Source organism: Arvicola amphibius, chromosome 3, assembly GCF_903992535.2.
Source record: "Arvicola amphibius chromosome 3, mArvAmp1.2, whole genome shotgun sequence".
Classification (NCBI taxonomy): domain Eukaryota; kingdom Metazoa; phylum Chordata; class Mammalia; order Rodentia; family Cricetidae; genus Arvicola; species Arvicola amphibius.
Window position 1 is genome coordinate 47,622,855 of NC_052049.1, and position 23,353 is coordinate 47,646,207.

Below are 23,353 nucleotides of genomic sequence, written 5' to 3' on the forward strand. Positions count from 1 at the left end.
TCCTTCCTTCCTTCCTTCCTTCCTTCCTTTCTTTGGTTTTTTGAGACAGGGTTTCTCTGTAGCTTTGGAGCCTGTCCTGGAACTAGCTCTTGTAGACCAGGCTGGCCTCAAACTCACAGAGATCCACCTTCCTCTGCCTCCCGAGTGCTGGGGTTAAATCTTTCTTTATTCTTTCTTCCTTCCTTCCTTCCTTCCTTCCTTCCTTCCTTCCCTCCCTCCCTCCCTCCCTCCCTCTCCTTCCTTCCTTCCTTCCTTCCGTCCGTCCGTCCGTCCTTTTTTTTTTTTTTTTTTTTTTTTTGAGACAGGGTTTCTCTGTGTAGCCCTGACTGTCCTGGAACTCACTCTGTAGACCAGGCTGACCTCAAATTCAAAGATCCGCCTGCCTCTGCCTCCTGAGTGCTGGGATTAAAGGTGTGCACCACCACTGCTCAGCTCCCACCATTTTCTTGAATACAGTTATTTTACTATTTTTAGGACTCTTATTTATTTTTGACAGTTTCATACACAAATAACAGTATATATATTTTGTTTGTTTTTTTAAATTTTGAAACAAAGTTTTTCTTTGTAGCCCTGGGTGTCCTGGAACTGACTTGGTCAATGAAGCTGGAACTTGGTGGTCACCCATCTTTGCCTCTGGGATTAAAGACATGTGTGCTACCATGCCTTGCTGGTGTTTCTTAATGTTATCTATTCCCAGCTTTGCCTCCCGGTCTCCTTAGACACTTCCCAACATGCCCTACCCTCCCATATCCCTGTCCTTTCAGTTACTGTCCCTCTTAAAAACTCACTGAAACCTACTGTTGACGGATCTCATTGGCTTGATCTGGTGCCGGTCTTGTTTGGGTAGCCGTAACTGCAGTGAGCTCCTAAGCACAATAGCTTGATCCAGAAGGCAGCACTCCTTACGGTCCTTCCACCCTCTTCTGTATGCTGGTCCCTGAGTCTTGTGTGTTGTTGTGGGTGATGTAGATGTCTAGTTTTTTAAGGCTCAGCACTTCACAGTTACTCATCCTCCGTGCTTTGACACGCATTAACTGCATTAACTGCTGCCCACTCTACAGAAGCTTCTTTGACCGAGGTTGAGAGCAGTGCTCATATGTGTGTGTAAACATGAATGTTTAGAAACAGACAGTTAATTTGACAACATGTCTGTTCAGCAGGGCAACAGTACTATTTTCCTCCCCTAGAGCCCATGACTTCCCAAGCCAAGGACTTTTGACCAGGTTCACAGTGCCAGGCGTGAATTCCATTTTGTGGAATAGACATCAAGCTCCAACCAGAAAGTGGTTGGTTATCTCCTAACAGTCATGCCACTATTACACCAGTGAGCACATCTTGCCTAGGAGATTGGTGTTGCAACGTGCAGGGCCCAGCACTGAGTAAGATCATTGATTTTTTTTTTCTCCCTGTGACCTACACAACACTTCTGGGACTATCCAGTAGGTCAATTCCAGCTTGATTTTCTGTTAAAGTATTGGATATAGGTACATTAAACTCAGGATATTAAAGTGTAAACTAGGCATGGTGTTGCACACATAATTCTAGCAGTCTGCAGCCTTGGGTGGGAGCTCCTCTTCAGAGTAGGGGTCGGAGGTCAGCCAAGGCAACACATGACTCTGTTTCAAAAATAAGTGCCAGGGCTAGAGAGATAGCTCAGTGGTTCGGTGGATGAGAGAGATGGTATTTGCTAGTGGGTTTGTTTGAACCATTTACATTAGGGTGTGCGTTATGACAATTACCAGACACTCAAAACAGCAAATATAACTTCTTTTTCCCATCATCTGTTGATGGCTTTGTTAAGTGGCAAAGTTACAGTAGTTTAAATATCTTTATTGACTTCATTTACTTGTGATTCTCAAGTCAGGACATTTTAGGGTTTTTTTTTTTTTTTTTTTTTTGGTCTACTTTTGCATAGACAGTTTTTCCTTCTTTTCACTTCTAACTTCTACATGTCCTTAGGTATAAAATGAGTCATAGACAGTGTAAATTGAGATGCTTCAACATTTTATTTTTTATTTTAAATGTTATTTTAAGTGTTTGCCTTCATGTATTCATATGCACCGTGTGTGTGCTTGGTGTCTATGGGAACCAGAAGAGGGCATTAGATCCCCTGGAACTGGAGTTATGGGTTAGCTGTGGGTATCTGTGCCAGCCTTCCTGGTGCTGCCACCCTTTGCCACAACTCCTCCTGTTGTGCTGACCCCAACCAGAAAGGTATTTTATTGCTACTTCATAACTAATTTTTCTACTGTTATGAATCATAATATCTGATATGCAGGATATCTGATACGAGGCCCCGTGAAAGGGTCGTTCATCCCAAAGAGTTTGAGATCCACAGGTTGAGAACTATTGCTCCATGTAGTTTCTGAGAACTGAGCCAATGTCCTCTGCAAGAGCAGCAAGTGCTTTTAACTACTGAGCCCTCTCTCTAGCTCCCTCCTTTTTTTTAATGTAGAATTTCACAGTATGGCCACGCTTGGCCTCAAACGTTCATTTCTCCTCTGAGTACTAAGGTTATAGACACGTGCCATCGCACCCAGCTCTGAATCATATTTTCTAAATTTTATTTATTTGCTCTGTAACTCTCATTTTTGTGAGAGGTAGAGTCTTGTCCTGCTGCTCCCCAGACTGATCCTGAACTCCTAGACTCCCGAAATCCTCCTGCCTTGGTTGTTAGCCTCCTGAGCAGGAACTGCAGGGATGGGCCGCCACACCTGGCCTCACAATGCACTCTGAAGTGAACTGAATCGTCCAACTGGAAGTCATCTGCTTACAGCAACTTGTAAGTGTGTGTGTGTGTGTGTGTGTGTGTGTGTGCGCGCGCGCATGCGTGCATGCATGCATGTATGAGAGTGGATACCCAAAGAGTCCGGAAAAGTGTGATTCCTGGCTATAGAAGTCTCTGACAGATTTATTAAATCTTCCCTTCCCTTCCTCCAACTCTTCTCATGTTACCCCACTCCCTCTCAAATTCATGTCTTTTTAAACGGTTGTTACACACACACACACACACACACACACACACACAATACAGCCTCATGAATCCATTTAGTGTTGCTTGTATGTGTTGGGCTCATCTCTGGACTGATTCTCCCTCTCTCCGTAGCTGTTAATTGCCTATAGCTCTTCATCTAGGGGTAGACCCTTGTGAGATTTCCTCATCCATGTTGGCATGTCATCTAGTGTTGTCATTATGTAGATCTTGTTTAGGGGACCCTGTTGTTGAGACTTTGTGGGTGCAGCCTCAGTCTGATGTGTGGAAGACTGTATCTCTGCAGCAGACGCCCTGGTCCTCTGATTCTTGCTCCCTTTCTGTCCATCCTGACCGCCTTCCCTTTTTCTAGCCTTACCCTCGCTACTTATTCTCTGATTGTCCCTATGGTCCTGATTTCTTTTAAGTCTGTCTTCCTGTATTTCTTTGGCTCTTGAGTCATTTTACAAGTAGTTTTACTGTGTTTGTCTGATAAATCTGATGGGTCTATTTCCTCAAGGGCATTTTCTACCACATTATTTCCAGTGTGGGCTGTTTTCTGGTTCCTTCAGGCACTTTGTTGGTTTTATTGTTGACAACTGAACATTTGAAATCATAGCCATCTCTTTCATATTTTCAGCCTTCCCCTGACTCCCTAAGTCTTTGGTCATGTTTTGTGATTTGGAATGGTCCCTTGGGTCTTTTCTCAGCATACATTCTACCTGGGCTTACACATGGCTGTTCAGTTCCCCTGGATACACACTGCCTTCCTTAAATGTCTTCATTTCCCCAAGAATTGTCCAGCCAGTTGGATCTTGATCTCTTCCTTCTTCCTTTCCCTTTCTCCCCCTTCTCCTCTCTTCTCCTCTCCTCTTCTTCAGATCTGTGGTTTCAGGTATGCCAAGTTGGGAGACCTGGTACTTTCTTAAGCCAAGCTCCTAGTTTCTACATATCTGGTTTTGAGTTAAGCAGAGCAAAGGTCTGCCATTCATGCAGTCTTTAGCCAGACTACATTATAAAGAAAGTCTAGGTGTTTTTAAATAAATACTTTATACATATTATAGACCCTTGTGAGCCACCATATGGGTGCTGGGAATTGAACTCAAGTCTTCTGGAAGAGTGACCAGTTAACTGCTGAACCATCTCTCCAGCCCAGAAGGTCTGTTTTTCCTCTAGGTTGGGAGCAGGAACTGAGAGCTGAGGGTGCTGCCTCCTTCAGCCCCACAGTGTATGTGGGGCCTGGACAAAAGTGGTTAGAGGCTCCCCAAGGCTCCCTATTGTGTGAGTGGCCTTTCTGTGATTCAGTGGTTTTCCAACCTGCTGTCCTTCTTCCTCAGCCCTGTGTTCTGGGCAGGCATTGTGCCACTGTGCCCTGTGCCATGGTTTTAAAGCTAGTTTTCTTTCTCGCTGGGTAGTGGTGGCACAGCCTTTAATCCCAACACTTGGGAGGCAGAGGCAGGTGAATTGTCACAGGCTCTGTGAGTTGAAGGCCAGCCTGGTCTGCAAGAACTAGTTCCAGGACCCAGAAGAGGCTCCAAAACTACAGAGAAACCCTGCCTCGAAAAACCAAAAACAAAGCTAGTTTTCTTTCTTATTTTTCCCTTTCTCCTTTGGTGCATGTGTTTATGTCAGTGGCAAAATGAGCACCTGGGGCTTCTAGCCCACTGTCTTGCTGATATCAGCTTCAAAGTGCTGATTTATTTATTTAAAATGGCCATTATTATTTTTGGGGTGTGTGTGTGTGTGTGTGTGTGTGTGTGTGTGTGTGTGTGTGTGTATGGTGTGTGCTTGTGCAGGTCAGAGGATGGCTTTATGGAGTTAGTTCTCACCATCCACCTTCAGGTGGGTCCCGTGCATAGAACTCAGGTCATCCAGCTTGCACAGAAAGCCCCTTTACCTGTTGGCCTTATCACTCACCCTGAACTGCTGTTTTTGCTGGGGGTGTTTAAATAGGTAGAAGCTAGAATGGCCCTGAGAATTACTTTCTTCTCTATGGTTTATTTGTTAAGCCCGAGTCTAGTGTGTGTGGCTGTCATTAGAGCAGGGAAGTCGCTGGGGTGGGGAGGCCGAGTGGGAGCCTAGCATGTCATGTGTGCTTACACTGACGTAGCACATTTCCATGGGGGATGGCGGAGGGGAGTCTGCTAAAATGTTAACAGTCACCCTGGCAGTGATGGGGAGAGGCAGTAGCATGTTGACCGTTTAGAACAGTACCAGGGATGTAGTGTGCTCTTGGGAAACGTTCGCTCTTCTTCCGCAGGAGGCCCATGCATTCACTGCCAGTGCTGTAGCCTTATCTGTGGTCCCTGAGAACTTCCGGCATTTTCAGGTACTCAGGATCAGTAAGAACGGGCTTTGCCACCACTTCTGTAGCATCCTAGCTGTATGTCCTATTCCTAGCGTTTCAGAGGAAAGCACACATGAACTTCTCCAAGAGTGAGACGGAATGTGTGATCTTTGCTTTGCAGCACTCTTGCCAGTGTAAGACTCCAGATGGTTCTTGGGACAAGGGACATGAAGGATGGAATGTGCTCCCGAAGGGCCTGGTCCCTAGAGGGCTGGCGCCTCAGGGGCCTTCATGTTTGAGGACAGCACGCAAAGACCACTGGCGACTGGTCTGACTGCGTACATCCAAGAAGAAACAGCCTTCAGGCCTTCCCAGTCATAAATAGTTTGTACACCTCAGAAAACCCTAGTTGTTGCCACTCTTTCTCTCGAGGTCATCTCAAAGTCATCTCACCGTGGCTGACCAGTAATGTGTTTCTGGCGATCCCAGATCTCAAGGCCACATGAACTAGTATTTATTTGTTTGGGCTCCTGGATCTGTGGGTGGGTTATGGCAGCTCTGTGGGAAGCGACAATGGGTCTGCTCAGTTGTCTTTCCGCTCTGGGACAGGTTGAAGGGGCGTTGGCCCCAGGGAGACGCTGTATGTCCTATTCCTGTGGAGAGTGAAGGCATGGGACAGTCTAGAATATTCAGTCCTGTTAAAGCCTCTGCTTGGAATGGCACAGTGACTTTGCCTACATCCCCTGGGTGGATTCAAAGACCATAGGATGCAGTTAGTGTCCGTGACTTCTTTTTAAGGGGCCTTGGTAGAAATCAGACCTAACAGCTTTAGTTTGGTTAAAATTAGTAACATGCTCTCACCCTTCTACAAAAGGAAGCTAGGCTTTTTTACCATTTCATGAGGCATGTTGTCACCTGGGATACAGTGGGACTCAAACATCAAGGAAGAAGGAGAGAATGGATGTGGACGAGTAGCTGGCAGGGTCTGTCTACCTTGGTAGTAAATATGACAGTCGTGGTGACCACTGCTTAAGATGTGTTAGCGGGCCAAGAGATTGGACAGAGTTCTTAAAAGAAGAAAGACACATGTCCAATAAATATTTTTTAAATGTTCAGCATCCTTAGCTATCAGGGACATGAAAATCAAAAATGCTTTGAGACTCTTTCACACATTGCCAGGATGGCTATTGTCAAGAACACCCGTGACAGCAAAGACTGATGCGCTTGTGGGGAAGGGGAGCCTTATTTATTGATGGTGGGCTGTGGAAATCGGCGTGGAAGATCCTCACATCGATAAAAATGGAACTTCCATATGATGTAGCTACATCACTCCTGGTCACATACCTGAAGGACTCCATAACCTAGCACAGAGATTTGCTCAGCCATGATCATTGCTGCTCTGTGCACAGTAGCCAGGAGACGGAGTTGGCCTGGGTGTCCACCCGCTGACGAACGGAAACTGTAAACAGTACAGATCCCAATACAGTTTTATCCATCTGAAAATAAAAATGAGATTATGAAACTTGCAGGATTTGGAGGGAACTGGAAAATACTGTATTAAGTAAAAGAGCTCAGGTTCAGAAGACAAAAGCCTTGTTTTTCTCATTTGTTCAGACCCTAAGTTTCTATTTTATATGTGTACATTAATGTGGGAGTGAGTGCAGAGTCCCGGAAGCTAGAAAGGGACCCGTGAGGGGGAGAAAGGTGTGTGGGGGAGGGCATAGAAGAGCACATATGGTAGGAGAGGGGGGAGGGAACGTTTGCAGGAGAGGAGGATCGGGGACATGGGAGAGAAGGTTACCACAAATGGTGCATGGAAAAGCCATAAGGAGAGATTGCCCTCAGTGGCATAGCCTGATAAAGTACCCATACTCTGTCAACAAACCCTTGACCTACGTGACTCTAAAAGCTCTACTGAGTTCCATTAAGTTACAAACAAGCAACGGCCTCGAACCGTGAGAGGCTAAGAGAGCTCACTGGTGAGAGGAGCAGGAGAGAGGCTGGTGGGGTGGGTAAGACGGAGGTGAATGAGGTCAAAGTACATTTGTATGTGTGTGAAAATATAATGAAACCAATTATTATGTATAATTAATATTTGGGGGCCAGCAAGATGGCTCAGTGAGTAAAAGGACTTGCTGTATAAGCCTGCGACCTGCATTTGGGCCCCAGAACCCACGAAAGGGTCGAAGGAGAGAACTGAGTCCAACTGTATGTGTGCCCTGCCATGCCCTGCCCCCAGTAGTATGTATGCTATGCCATGCCCTGCACCCAGTAGTAAGAAATTAAAAATATTTGCTAACAAAAATGCATTTTTAAAAAAATCTTAGGCTGTGCCTGGTGGTATGCGCTTCTCATCCCATCACTTAGGAAGGAGGAGGCAGGAGGATCAGGAGTTCCCTCATGGTCCCCGTTGGCTTGCATGGCCTCTCTGATGAATTCCAGGGCAGTCTGGAATCTGTAAGCTCCTGCCTCTAAATAGCAACGAAAGGCTGGAGAGATGGCTCAGCAATTGAGAGCACTTCTTGTTGTAGTTCTCAGCACCTACACGGTGGTTCACAGCCAGCCATAAGTAACTCCAGTTCTGGGAGATCTTACACCCTCTTCTGATCTATGAGGATACCAGGCAGGTCCATGGTTCATGTCCATGCATATGTCTCACACAAAAGAAATAAGCACATAAATCTAAAAGAAATCAAAACAACAGCAAAACAATAAGCAATGTCTTTTCTCCTGGGACCTCCATTAGAAGCAGCAACTCTGATGCAAACACACCCATGAAAGGGAGACAATAGAGGCCTGCCGAGGGCAAGAGATGCACACACGTTGCATAATATTTCCACGCTCTGCCCTCGTTCACGCTCTGGCCTCGGTCCTTGCTCTCTGCCCCGTTTTCTTCACACAGCAGTGCCTGTTCTTCCTGCTTTCACATCCCCCACTACCAAGTACTTCAGAAGGCCCTGGCAAAGAACGAGTTTCCCTTATTTTTTAAATTGAGCTTTTTTTTTTTCCAAGCAAGTTTTCATGATGTAGCCCAGGCTGGCCCTGAATTTATCTTGCCTCAGCATCCCCAGCACTATGTGCCACTATGCCTGCCCCCTTCCCTGTTTCTTAATGAGAGACGGACTGAGCTAGGGTTAATATGGAGACAGTAGTTTTCATTTTTTCCTAATGCTGTGACCCTTTAATACAATTCCTCATGTTGTGGTGACCCCCAACCATAAAATTGTTTCCATTGCTACTTCATAACTTTAATTTTTTAAATATTTATTTATTTATTTATTTATTATGTATACAATATTCTGTCTGTGTGTATGCCTGCAGGCCAGAAGAGGGTACCAGACACCATTACAGATGGTTGTGAGCCACCATGTGGTGCTGGGAATTGAACTCAGGACCTCTGGAAGAGCAGTCAGTGCTCTTAACCTCTGAGCCATCTCTTCAGCCCCCATAACTTTAATTTTTCTACTGTTATGACCCATATCTGTGTATAAATATCTGTGTTTTCCGATGGTGTTAGGTGACCCCTGTGAAAGGGTCATTCGACCCCCAAAGGGGTCATGACCCAGCGACTGAGAACCTCAGATCTAAAGGCTGTCTACCTTTAGTGTAGACTGACTCTGCTCTAGATTGGCAGCATGTTGGTACAGAGATTGTGCCTCAGGTCTGGGGCTCTATGACGGAGGACACTTGGTTTCTCTGGACGTGTGTGAGCTGTTCTCATCAGCTCTGCACTTTAGTGTTTGTGGTTTGCAAAAAGCCTGAGAGATCAGGAGTTAGCTGGGCGGTGGTGGTGCACACCTTTAATCTCAGCACTCGGGAAACAGAGGCAGGTGGATCTCTGTGAGTTTGAGGCCAGCCTGGTCTACAAGAGCTAGTTCCAGGACAGCTAGGACTATTATACAGAGAAACCCTGTCTTGAAAAACAAGTCAGGATCAGGGGTATATATATGGAGCAGGGCAGGGTGGTCAACTAAATCTCTTTTTGATGGGGTAAACAATTAAAAACAACAACAGAACCCCAGTAACCCTGAAGGCACATCAGAATCTCTACAGGAAGAAGAGCAAGTTCAAGGACCCTGAGGATTCATTAGTGGAAACATCTACAAGCAGAACGATCGAGAAAATGATGGGAAGAGATTAAAACAACACACTGAACAATTGGAAACACAGAACTTGCTATCTGTGGTAGGTTTTCTTTAGGATAAATAAAATTCAGAATTTGAAAACAGAAATACAAACTAAAAAAAGAAGATGAAAGAAGCAACTTTGGCCATGTTTGGGCTCCTCTAGTCTTTTCTGTTGTGTCTGAAGATCTCCACCAAAGTTAAGTTAGCAACAGAACTACAGGGGTGCCAGAACTGCTCGTGGGACCCCGATGGTGTGATCTGTGCAGATGCGTCTCCTCTGCTCCTCCAGAACCTGCTGGCTAAGCGGGACTGGACAGGACTGAATCCCATCACCCCCCCCACCCCACCCCACCCCCGTCCACGGATGCGCCTTCTGCAGTTTGTCTCCTGAAATCATCGAGGGAAAGAGTCGAGGAAAAAAACAGCTCATATTTTAAATAACTGTCATGTCCCACGAGTTATAATTGTTTCACTTTATTATTGTTATTGTCTACTGTGCCTAACTTAAAAGATTAAACTTCATTTTAGGCATGTATGTGGGGGAACATTTCAGTACTGCCGGTGACCTTAGGTGTCAGTGGACCGAATGAGACACAGCCCCTGAGGTTAAGGGGTCTCTGCTATGGATGTACTTAGTAGAGAAATAATGTTCCATATGGCGGCTGGAAAGACCCTTTCTCCTTTCTCCCTATCAACTCTAATATATATGCATATGCACTTGTGTTTATTACTATTATGTGTGTCAATGCATGGGGTAGGGAGCGTGCTGTGGTGCGTTTGTGGAGTCGGCTCCTTCCTTTCTCCCCTGTGACCGAATCCAGGGTGTCAGCAATACTTTACCCACTGAGCCATCTCACCTCCCGAGTTCTTCAGTTTTAAACAGATAGAGGAGTGTTCTTTGGTGTATGTGTGTGGGTTTTATGCAGAGTACTTTTCCTTTTGTTGAACCTGGGGAACGAATTCAACCCTAAACTTGGAAACACCCAAGGCCCATCTTTTCCAGCAGTACATGTTTCCCGGGCGCCTTTTTACCCCGACTGTTTGAAGTTGAAAAGACACAAGGGTTGATGGTTTGAGCGAAACTTCTTCCTAGAGCTTCCTTAAACTCAGAGTGAGTGTGTGGTTTGCAGAAACTGCTATCTTGAGAGTGGCAGAGAGGGAAAGTGGAATCTCAAACCCTGGGCTGTTGAAGACAACTTGCTACCCTCATGATGCCCTTTTATGACTCATAGGATGCCATCTCTTCAGTTAACTTTTGAAATTGACACAGAAATCACTGTTTGTAAGATGCTGTGTGGCATTTCAGCCCATGCCTGTACTGCGAGGTGCTCTATCCAAGTAGCATTCCTCTAACATTTATTTTGGTTTGCTTGTTTGTGACTATGTAGCCCAGGTTAGCCTCCAACTGCCTAGCCTTCTGCTTCTGCCTCTGCAATGCTGGGAGTATAGGTGTGCTCCTCGATCTATCCAGCCTAATACTTACAATTTGTGGTGAAAAGATATTAAATTCATCTTCTGACTTTTTCAGAATCTGCAACACAATGTGTTTATGTGTCATCACTGCTGTGTAGCAGAACTCGGAACTATTTCTCTCATCTAATTATAAATGACTGTTGACATACCTTTCCTATCCTGCCCTCTCCTCTTGAGAAAGAAACCTTAAGATGAAGTTGTGTTTTGTTTTGTTTTTGTTTAATATTTCATTACTAATTAGGTGGGTTTAGCCCTGTAGTGGAATAGAATAAGAATGGTCCCTAGGTGCCAGCAAGGTGGTTCGGTGTGTAAAGATGCTTGCTTGCCACCAAGCCTTACCTGACAGTGGAGAGAACTGGCCTCCATGCTTGTGCTGTGATGTGTGAATGCGTATGTGTGTCACACGCTCAAATAAATGTAAGGAAAAAATGAAATAGGGTGGGCCTTAGGTGCACAACTGAAACAAAGTGTGTCTGTGCCTCTGCAGTGAAGCAGGTTCCTCCCACCTAGCAGCATGCTGAGCTGGCAAACAGGAGCAATGCAGGGTCGCGCAGGGGCTGAGTAGGGCTGGTGCACCTGAGCTGCACTGTGGTGGATGCAGCCTGAGACTGTGATGAGAGCCTTCAGGGGAGAAATGAGACTCCACAACAGATATGGAGACTGCCTTTGGCGGCACTGCCCCAAGCCCCTGTCTGCCACTGTCTGGTTTATACACATGAGGCTTGTCCTATGCCAAGGCTCTCTCAGATGACAGAGGAGCCCAGGACAGTTCTGGACAGTTCCTGACACTGGCGCTTCTGAAAGGCAGGTCGAGTGCCTTCATGCATCGCAGGTGACACTGCTCTGGTGCCACCTCTTGGCCACTGGTGGAACAGACATGCTTTGGGGATTCAATTTCTTGCCAGACAGCAGCTTCCATCTTGCTGGGGTGGGAATAAAGGCAATCTCCTGGGTGTAATAGTAGCAGAGCAATCAGGCAGTGGTGGCGCACACCTTTAATCCTAGCACCCGGGAGGCAGAGGCAGGGGGATCTCTGTGAGTTTGAGGCCAGTCTGATCTACAAAGCGAGCTCCAGAACAACCAGAGCTGTTACACAGAGAAATCCTTCTCGAAAAACCAAAGCTAATAAAAATAAATATAGTAATAGCGGAGCTTCTGCTTGGGTTTCCCTGCCTCGTGTTGCTGCCGGAAAGTACTAGACAGTCAAGAAGAGTCCTGTGGGAAAGAGGATTTGCCACTCACTAACCTTCCAGTAGCCTCTGTGAGTCAAACTCAGAACTGTGATATTGTCAGTGTTTCTTCCATTCGAGTTGCCGGTTAGGATCACCTGAGGAACTTCAAAGTTCTGAACACTCAGATTAGACTTGCAACCCCCATCAGACTGTGGGAGCAGGACCAGGAATCAGTATTCATCCGTCTGTCCATCCATCCATCCATCCATTTTCTAGAAGCTTTCCAATAAGCCCATGTTAGGAGTCAGGGGAGGAGACTATGTTCCAGATAGCTTCTTAAGCTAAGTTCCCAGCAAGCCTGTAGGGTGCAGGGCATGGGCTTGGAAGGGAGACAGTGTACAGGGCTGTTGGGTAGAGAAGGCCCTGGGCTTATACCCTACCTGCTGTAAAGCTGGGAAGCCAGCTAGCATTCTAGCACTATGAAGAACTGACCAGAGATGGAAATCACATCATGGGGAGCAAAATGTCTTAGTGGAGCAAAATAACTATCTGCGTAAATATTGTCCTAAAGTAGTCTGCTGAGCGAACAAAATCTGAAAATTCAGGAGGCTGAAAAATGTCCTGTTGTGGAATATTACTTCAAGTAGGCAAAGATGTGCTGCATTTGTTTACATTTGTTTAATTATGAAAAGATGTGTCGCTATTGCACCTTGCCTGCCTAAGGCACCTGATTGGTCTAATAAAGAGCTGAATGGCAATAGGTAGGCAGTGGAGGGATAGGCAGGGCTGGTGGGCAGATAGAGTAAATAGGAGCAGGAATCTAGGCTCGGGAGAGAAGAATGAAGAGAACCAGGGAGAAAGAGACAAGCCCAGGGCTGGAAGCCAAGCAGCAGTCAGCCAAACACAGAAGAAACAGGAAAACGAGACGTACAGAATGAAAGAGGGGTAAAAAGGCCTGAGGTAGAACATAGAGAAACAGGTTATAACAAGAGCTAAGATAAGGCCAAGCATTCATAACAAGTCTTTCTGTCGTGATATTGGAGCTGGTTGGTGCCCCCCCCCAAAAGTTTGTTAATATCTCCTTTACCTTTTCCTGCTTCTCAAGATTAATGTTTTCATCTGAGCCATGCAGACGATATTTAAGCTTGTACAAGCATATAGTTTTGTTCTTATTGTTACTTTTTAGAACTTTTCAATTTCATTTTTTATATTTTTAAGACAGGATCTCATATAGCTCAGGATGGCTTCAAACTGGCTGTAGCTGAGGAAGACTTAAACTCTGGATTCTCTTGCTTCTACCCCTCAGATTGTTTTTAGAATGTAAGACACGATGCATCCCTTCCTCCTGCTTCTTCCTTGTTTCTCCTCCCTCCTAGCCCACCCTCCTCCTCCCCACCCCTGCTATTGAACTTTATCTTTAAGTACCCTTATCAAAAACAACTATTTTTGTATTGGATACAATCTCAGGATAGTGACTGATGACAGCAGGAACAAGATAGGTGGTCAACAAGACAGATGGCTTCTGACCCTTCAAAAGTAGTTATCAAAGCACGGTGTGGTGGGCACAGCTGCAATTTTTGCATTTGGGTGGTAGAGGTTGGAGGGTCTGAAACTGAGTGTCATTCTCAGCTACAGAATGAGTTTAGGCCGGCCTGGGCTATGTGAGACTCTGTCCAAAACAACAACAACAATAACAACAACAACAGTTCCTTAAATGGGAAAGTAACCCCTCCCCAGAGTTGCGGGAAAGGCTGGGCCGCGGTGGCGCACGCCTTTAATCTTTGCACTTGGGAGGCAGAAGCAGGTGGATCTCTGAGTTTCAGGCCAGCCGGGGCTACACAGAGGAAACACTGTTTTGAAAATAACAAAACAAGGGGGAGTGGGACAGCAAGTTTTTACCAGTTAAATTCAATAGCTGTTTAAAGAAGAGAGTATGGGTGGCCCAGACTGGCGCTGAAGTGAAATACTATGGTTAGGACTTAAAACGGGGCTCAGACGCGGAGAGGGTGAGTCAGGGGCTGGTGGGCCTAAAACAGAGCTGTACAAGTGGGCAGAAATTGATCTTTCTACAAGATGAGTGGCCACATAGATGGGGTGATGGCGGCCCTGTGTGGAGGTCACACAGAGCTGGCGTACATTGGTCCTTTTCTTTCCTGTTTTGCAGTATGGCGTTGTATCACGTGTACTAGGCAAGTTCTCCACCTCTGCCACACTCCCAGCCTTTGACTGTTTTTTTTAATAGTTATGCATTTATTATTGTTATGTGTATAGGTGTATGCTTGAATAAACTTATGTGCCCTGTGCTCGTAGGTGCCCATTGAGGCCAGAAGACAGTGTTGGCTCTTCTGGAGTTACGGGTGGTTGTGAGCTGCCTGTGGGTGCTGGGATCCGAGCCTGAGTCCTCTGTGAGAGTATCGGCTCCCTAAACATCTGCGCCACCTCTCCAGCTCCCGTGCTGTGTTTCTTGACTCTGACTTTGGCTAAAGGATAAGAACTTTATAACATTCTGGTCTCCCTCCCTCTGTGCTTCTGTTTCAGGAGAACTATGAGCAGATGAAAGATCTGGTGAGTCAACTTCATGAACGAGCCCAGTATATAAGACTAGGTAAGGCCCGTGTCTGTCTGTCTGTCTGTCTCTCTGTCTTACAGCCTGCTACATACCCCAGGCTGGTCTTGAACTCCTGATTCTCTTGCCACAATCTCCAAAACACTGAGATTACAGTCATGTGCGACTACTCCCAGCTACAAAGTAAGATTCTCAGTCCATTGCAGGTCCCTACTGTGGGAGGAGCAATGTGAATTTTCTAGTCCTCATGAAAAACTATTCCCTCCAGTGTCCTCATTGGTAGAGTCTGCTTCACCGAACCTGTGCTCGGAGAGTATTGTTGCATTCTTGGGTATTGCTGCATTTAGAAGACAGCTTTCCTCTGTTGGAGTAATTAGAGAAGTAGAAATATAAGAAGCATTCTATGTATTTGTTTTCTTTAAGGAGTTTACTCAAGGAGTGGCATGCGAACAGAGAGGCCACCTAAAGGTACTATGTTAGGGAAGAAAGGACCTCAGTGTTGGTCCTGGAGAAAGTTTGGAGAAGTGTGCCAGAGGTTAGTTTTATTGCTAAGCACTTTGGTTATATTGTTTGTTTATTTCTGAGCTTAAGCATCATATGGCCAGACTGGACTTGGAGATGACCCTGGACTCCTGATCCTCCCTGCTTCCCCCTCCAGTGCTGAGATTACAGGCGCACCACTGTGCCCAGTTGGTGTGTGGCAGGGGATGAGCCCGTGCTCCGCGAACTCCTCTACATCCCGCTCCCTTTAAATTACTTAATTCTTCTAAAAAAGGCCCTTCATTTTCTAGTTTATATCTAAGTTTTTTTTAAGTTATTCCTTTTTTCTTTCTTTCTTTCTTTCTTTCTTTCTTTCTTTCTTTCTTTCTTTCATTTTTGGATCATGTAGCTTTAATGACAACACCTCAAAGGGACTGTGCTCAAGAAAGGTGAATTACAAGCTAATCTCTGTCATACCTTCAGATTTCACAAGTCATGAATGGTATGCTGGCAAGTTAGGTACAGGAAACTGTAAAATCACAATCAAACTGGTACCATTCCAAAAATACAAGTCTGAATACATATTGAAGGACACAACAATACTATTTTCCATAAACAACGACATAAAGGAAAACTAAATTTTGTGGTGCTGAGGATTTTGGGAGTGTCCACACATTTGAAATAATAGCCTTTGTAAAAGTAGGAATATCATGGAATTTTTACAAAAGACCTACTTTTTTATATGTAACCTTAGGAGTGAGTCTGTGAAATGTAAGTTCTTTAACTACACATTGCCATCTTCTTGTAAATTAACAGATTATACAGAATTGGCAAAATAAAATGGAGGTATTTCGAATGTATTGATCTCTGTCTTTTTACTGTAGCAGTGTAGTCAAAATGAGTAAAAAAAAAATTTTCACAAAGATAGCTGTAATTCACACTCTTGAGACGCTACGGAAATGAGCCAACCTCAGCCTTCTATGGACCAGGACAGCCACAAGTGTGGTCCATCACAAAATTATTAACTTACTTAAAACATGAGGGAGGTTTTGGTGACTCAGTTTACATAATCTCGAGTAACTCTGTAGATGATAGTGTCATGCCACAATGTCAGAAGCACTTTGGAAGAAGCAGGGCTGTGGCTCAGTGGTGCTGTGCACGCCTTAGCATAGCGCTCGCTCTGAGTTCAGTTCCCAGCATATCCACCTCTCTACCCGCAAAGAATAAGCAAATACATAGATTAGTACACTGTCTCTGGAAGAAGAACCCACACACTTGCCAAAATAAAAGCCTGTTTTGTTGGAAGAGGTAACTCCACGGTTATGTTGATCATCAGTTTGGTTTGATCAGTTGAGGTATTTTTTTAAGATTTATTTATTTATTATGTATACAACATTCTGCCTTGATGTATGCCCGCATGCCAGAGGAGGGCGCCAGATCTCAGTACAGATGGTTGTGAGCCACCATGTGGTTGCTGGGAATTGAACTCAGGACTACTGGAAGAGCAGCCAGTGCTCTTAACCTCTGAGCCATCTCTCCAGCCCTCAGTTGAGGTTTTTATGTTAATTATTAAACCATATTAAAATAGACTTACGGAAAATTTGGAAAATGAAAAAGTATCAAGAAAAAAAATCACCCATAAATAATCCCTCTAAACATACATTTTTAGCACACCTTTGGATGACTCCTCTATCACGTTAGTAGCAAAATGTGTTTGTGTTTTTGTGCTGTTTGGGGCTTTTGTGCACGTTAGCCTGGACATTTCCCCAGAGTTTGACTCTGGAGTATGACTCAGCCTGTTAGAGCAGCTAGTGGTATTCTGGTTTCACAGGTGAGTAGTCATTTTTTATGAAGCTCTCCTTGTGTGCAATTCATTAAATCACATTGGTTCTACAGTTTGCAAATGTTCACACGTTAGCATCCCTGAAACCAGGAAACCAGGATTCCAGCATCTTCCGAAGGCTGTATGCCAGGGGCCAGTCAGGGCCTGCTCACTGTCCACTGATGGCCACTGCTGTCATTGCTCATCACCGCGAATGGACTTTGTCTTCCATTTTTAAATGCCTTAAAAAACAAAACAGCAGAGACAAAAGCCCCCATCTTAACCACCAAAGCCGTCTGTGGATGTTTACTCCATAAAGATATCCCCCAGGATAAAAACAAAGCACTTCTAAATTTGTCAAAACACTTTAGTGTGTGTTAATCAAAATACTTGGTTTTGGCTATTGTGAAAGCACCGCGGGGATAATCCATTCTCTGTCTACAGAAGTGAGTCAGGGGCGGGGGGGGGGGGGGGGGGGGGTGTTGAGGAGGGGACAGGGATGGGGTCAAAGACAGCAAAGCCAGAGAAGAAACCTTCGAGGATGTGAGCAGAGGTGAGGGAATGGGAAAGAGGCCGAGTCACCCAATACCCAGGCTTGCAAATGTCCCATTCTCAGTAATGTAAAACTTCAAGGGGTACCTTAGAAAAGCCCCAAACACCTGCCCCTCCTCCTGTCTGAAAACTCTACCAGAAACTGCGTTAATTTAAAAATCAGAAGTCTCATTTCTACAATGAGAAAAAAAAGAAAAAAGAAAAGAAAAAGGGACAATGGACAAGTAACTGTCAATCAACTAGACTGTCCTAAGTATCCATTCCATCTCCCTCTCTGTCACCCTCCTCGCACCTTTGGCTCTTAAACTGCTGGCCCCTTAATGAGCGCTTAGGTCACCTACTCTCCAAAGCCCTTTGCCCCAGCCTTGCTCTACTTAAAAATCACGTGGACAGTCCTTTTGTTTGTTTTTAGATACTGGAGTAAATTAGTGTACAAGAAGCTGCACTACAGTATGTTGTTGGACGCATTTTGACCCATTTACCAACACCAGAATCAAGGCAGCATCCTCTAGATGATGGTAGCATCCTCTAGAACTGCTCTTCGTAATGCTCATCCCTTTCCCCACCCCTAAACACACCTCGTTAGGAACTTGACCAGTAGTCAGGATGAGAGAAAAGACAATTTTAATCATACTGTCTTGCAACTAACTCATTTTGAAAGAAGAAATAATTTATGATATAGTTTTCCTGGTAGCCTAAAAGTAGATTTACTCTAAGAATTTCCTGTGTACCTCTTAAGAAAAAGTATTCCTCTTGCAGCCAAGGTCCCTGACTTGAAAAATAATGCTGTATTTAGAAACTTGTTTAAATGGGTACGAACATAATTTCTTATCTTTATTAACAAAGAAATGGCACTCTTAAATTGTTGACTACTTTACTAGGCAGAGGCTGTGTTAAGATATATTTATGGGCAACAGTTAAAAGCATTTTCTGGTAGCTTGATGCTTCTCCCACTCCTGCTGTGGCTTACTCAGAGCCATGGGTGGATAGACACTTGAGTCCCTGAGTGTTTGCAGGTTGGGTGGTAAGGCTTGGGTACTCAAGAAGCCTGACTGGAGTAGCTGACCTGCTCTTGGTTGGTGTAATTTTTGTCAAGATTTGGGTAACGTTGCAAACCACAGAAGACCATCTCTTCTGTCAACATATTACCAAGGGGGACCTGCTAATCACTATGGAAGGATTTCAACTTTCTCATGTGCAGACCTAATGGCACCTTTTGGCAAGTTTGCACATGCCAAGCATGGAAGGGATTTCCAAAGCTAGACTTTTACCTGGTACAGATACCCATGTGCAGGGTGGTGATGTACATGTGATAGTGTTCAGTACATGAGGGGCAATGAGATGCTATTGTAGTGTGTGAATTTTAATGAAAACAGCATGCCATCTCTTTAGACAGCTATTGGTGAATTCAGAACATGTATGATTATATAGTCTAGGACGAGGGATAGATTAGTATGTGTATGTGTGTTATCACTTGTACATGTGGTGTGTGTGTGTGTGTGTGTGTGAGAGAGAGAGAGAGAGAGAGAGAGAGAGAGAGAGAGAGAGAGAGAGAGAGAGAGAGAGCACATGCATATTTGAGTGTGGAGGCCAGAGGTGAACATCGTCTCTATCTCTGTCACTCTCTGCCTTAGCTTTGAGACAGGGACCCCCGGACCTGGAGTTCATCAGTTCAGATAGGCTCTCTTGCCAGTGAACTCCGAGATGTGTCGGCCCGATGGTGCTAGGATTAGAGGTCATGCTACTGTGCCTGGCTTTTAGACACGTGCTGGGGATTCAAACTCAGGTCCTCACGTCTGCATGACGGGAACGTGCTGATTGAACCATCTTCCCAGACCCGAGTGTGTGTGTGTGCATGCGTGTGTGCGTGCGTGTGTGTGTGTGTGTGTGTGTGTGTGTTTATGCATATGCCATTTTAAAAAAAACTCAGTTTATTTACTGCAGAAAACGGACATATCAAGTGATTTAAAAAAATAATAGAACTTTTTCACGGGGTACACTGAAACTCTTTTATTTTCCTTTTTATTAATTATACATTTATTTGGCTTTTTTGAGACAGGGTTTCTCTGTGTAGCTCTGACTGTCCCGGAACTCACTCTGTAGACCAGGCTGGCCTCAAACTCAGAGGTCCAACTGCTTCCTCCTCTCGAGCACTGGGATAAAAGGAGTGCCAGCGCCTGGCCCACTGAACCTTTTCTAAAGCTCCATGTTTGGAGTGGAGCACTGGATGTGAGTGCATTCAGTGAGATAGAAGCCTAGTGCATGTCTGTCTGCTCTAATCTAATCATGCTTTTATTGCAGGAGGCAGCGAGAAAGCCCGGGCCCGGCACACGTCAAGAGGAAAGCTGTTACCCAGAGACAGAATTGACAATCTCATAGACCCAGGGTTGGTACTAGTGCCTGTTACCTCAGCGTGTCCTGTTCTGCTGGACAGTCCATCACCAAATGGTTTTAAATTTGTGTTCTTATTTATTTATTTTTAAAACAAACTTTTTTTACATCATACATACCCAATCCAAGTTCCCACTTCCTCCCTTTCTCCCATTCCTACCACCTACCCTCCCACCCCACCTCCCATTCACTCCCCAGAGAAGGCAAAGCACACCTCCCTGGGGAAGGGAAGGTCCAAGGCCCTCCCCACTATATCTATGCTGACCTAGGTATCTCTCCAAAGAGAACAGGCTCCCCAAAAGCCAGCACCAAGCAGCAGGGACAAACCCTGGTGCCCATTCCAGTGGCCCCTCAGTCTGCCCCAGCCATGCAACTGTCAGCCACATTCAGAGGGACTAGTTCCATCCCATGCTGGTTCCTTCTCTGTCCGGCTGGTGTTGGTGAGCCCCCATTAGCTCAGGTAGACTGTTTCAGTGGCTGTACGTATCATGGTCTTGACCACTTTGCTCATATTCTCTTACTCTTCAACTGGATCTTGGGAGCTCAAGAGCACCACACATTTACTGAGAGAATGGGATGAACGGAACAGGGAATGACATGGGCAGACACCTCTGCCCTGCTGGAGTTCCCGTAAGACCAGAGGGAGACAGGAAATAAGCGGCAAATGTCTTGAACTGTGTAATATACTAGAATGAGGCCAGGGTCGAGGGAAGCAGAAACGCCAGAGCCAGAGCTCTGCAGCAGAGTGCTGGGCGTGTTTGAGCAGTGTCCAGGGACCAGTGGAGCTGAAGCAGGGAAGGACAGTAGGGGTGGGCTCTGATTCTGAGGACCCGTGGGCTGTTGGTTCTGACTCTCAGAAAAAGAGTGAACAGCAGTCGGGATTCAACAGGACTTGTTGAATTTCCAAGTCACGCGTCACGTGATGACATTTACTGTGCTAGACCCATAAGACTGGACTACCTGGCGACATGCACTCTCTTAGTTTGCGTTCATATAGTTTTGTTATTTTTCTTGGAAGTGGCAGAGTCTCCCTACAGCGTCTACTCTCTGGATTATATCTTGAAGTGTGACATTTGACTGTTTTTAAAGACACTGCTCTTTCTGGATGCTTTTCTGGGCATGGATTGTGAGCAGCAGGGGTGGCTCAGGTGGAAGGATGGAGGGGCAAGGGTGTTGAGCTCTGTCTGTATTATAAACAGTAGAGCGTTGATCTGGCATATCTCCTGAAGGATGAGTCATGGAGTACAAGGGAAAAGGTGGGTGTATGTATGGGGTATTTTTTTCCTTTCTTTTCCTTTTTGACTTTTGTGTTTTAAGATAGGGTCTCATGTAGCTGCCTTCAAAATCACTGTATGGCTGAGAACCTTGAGGCCCCTTCCCTATTTTGAGAGCACTGCAGATTAAACCTAGAGCTTCTCTCAAGTTAGGCAAGAACACTGTCACTGAGATACAACCTCAGCCCATCCATGAACTTCTGACCCTCCCGCCTCTGTCTCCCTCGGGATGGGATGACACAAAGGTGTGCACCACCACACTTGATTTGTGTGGTGCTGGGCATTGGCCCTAGGGCTTTGTGCCTGCAAGGTAAGACCTGCCACAGCTGGGCTGCACCTCTAGCCTACCATGTTCTTCTGACATCCATATTTGTATGAGAGCATGCATGGGTGAGCCCGGGTGTCTGTGTGTCATGGCACATGTGTGGAGGTCAAGGGAAAGCTCTCAGGAGTCAGTTTTCTACTGTCTTATATGATCCTGGGATCAGCCCCAAGTTGCCAGGTCTGTATGCAAGTGCTTCTACTCGATGGACCTCCTTACGGCCCCTAGCACACGTTCCTTTAGCCTGTTTTTGTATAGATGTGTATCAGGCACCTGCATCAGAAAAGCAAGACGAAAGGCAGTCATACCAGGGGCTGGAGAGATGGCTCAGAGGTTAAGAGCACCGCCTGCTCTTCCAAAGGTCCTGAGTTCAATTCCCAGCAACCACATGGTGGCTCACAACCATCTCTAATGAGGTCTGGTGCCCTCTTCTGGCCTGCAGGCATACACACAGACAGAATATTGTATACATAATAAATAAATAAATTTAAAAAAAAAGAAGGAAAGTAGAATACAGGAATGAAAAGAAAAAAAGTCATTTTAAAGAAAAAAGGCAGTCATACCAGAGGCATTCTAGCCCCCCCCCCCCCCCGTGTGTCTCGAGCACACATGTGTGAGAGGTGGACAGCACAGTGCGCGCTGGAGAAGAGCCTGGCACGGGGACAGCCTGCTTCTGGAAATCCCAGATCTGACACTTCCTACTTATGTGAACTGAGGCTAGCAACTGGGTTCTGATTTCCCCGTTAGCAAAGTATTTATGAAGCCCACAGAAGAGAGCCAGGCACGTGGTGAACACTCCCTGCTGCCCCCTTTCTGTGGTATATACGCCTTTGCCTTGCACTTTACCAGTAAGTTCCAGTATTCTGCTGTAGCCCGCTACCTGGGTGTACCACGTAAATTCCTGTGCCATGTTTGTCGGGTCTTATCTTAGAAGTCTTTTTGTAGATTTTTATGTACAACATGCATATTTGAAATGCTTCCCTGTTTTTAAAAAAACTTTCCATTCTTATGTGTGACTTTTTAAATAGAAATAATTAACTTAGACGACATCCTTTCTTCCGCTTAGGTCTCCCTTTCTGGAATTCTCCCAGTTTGCAGGCTACCAGTTATATGGTGACGAGGAAGTCCCTGCAGGTGGCGTCATCACGGGCATCGGACGCGTGTCAGGGTGAGTATTCTGCCTGTGCTCAGTTGTGAGGGGCAGGAATTGTAAGTGCAGGCGCCTGCCACCCACCCTGCATGTTGGCAGGCAAGCTTTGTGCTTGTAAGACTCGAGCGTCTCAGATATCAAGTTCCTTGCTGGAGCTCTAGAGACCACAAACTGAAGGCAGAAAAATAAAAATTAGCCAGTTTCTGGATCTGGTTTAGACTTACCCACTTCCCCCAGGTATAGGCTTTTTAATTTTTTTATTAAATTTTTTCCCACAATATAGTTTGATCATATTCTTTCCCTTTCCCCAAGTTCCTCCCAGGTCCTCCCCACTTCTCTACCCATACAACTTCATGGTTTTTTTTTCTCTCTCTAAAAAAAAAAGAGAGAGAGGGAGGGAGGGAGAGAGAGAGAGAGAGAGAGAGAGAGAGAGAGAGAGAGAGAGAGAGAGAGAGAGAGAGAGAGAGAATAAAAAAAGAGGAGAAAAAAACCAAACTAAAAAAACCCCACAAAAAAACCCAATTATTAAAGCCATGTGGTAGGGCACACCTTTAATCCCAGCACTCAGGAAGCAGAGGCAGGCAGATCTCTTGAGTTTGAGGCCAGCCTGGTCTACATGGTGAGTTCTAGGACAGCCTGGGCTATGTAGAGAAACCCCTTCTCAAAAATCAAAAAGAAAAGAGAAGAGAAAGAAAATCAGTAGCACAAAAATCTATTCGGAAGGGAGGCAGAAAAGATCGTGTGAGCCAGAGGTGGTAGATGAGCA

The 23,353-nt window shown here is 45.4% G+C and overlaps 1 protein-coding gene across 1 annotated transcript in view; it reads left to right on the forward strand.

Annotated features, from left to right (window-relative positions):
• The window catches only part of Mccc2 (methylcrotonyl-CoA carboxylase subunit 2), a 69,221-nt gene that overhangs the window by 1,605 nt on the left and 44,263 nt on the right, over positions 1-23,353 (forward strand). The window contains exons 2-4 of the mRNA XM_038323534.1: positions 14,569-14,635; positions 19,752-19,836; positions 22,504-22,605. Of these exons, the coding sequence (XP_038179462.1) occupies positions 14,569-14,635; positions 19,752-19,836; positions 22,504-22,605 (254 nt within the window). The remainder of the gene's footprint in view (positions 1-14,568; positions 14,636-19,751; positions 19,837-22,503; positions 22,606-23,353) is intronic.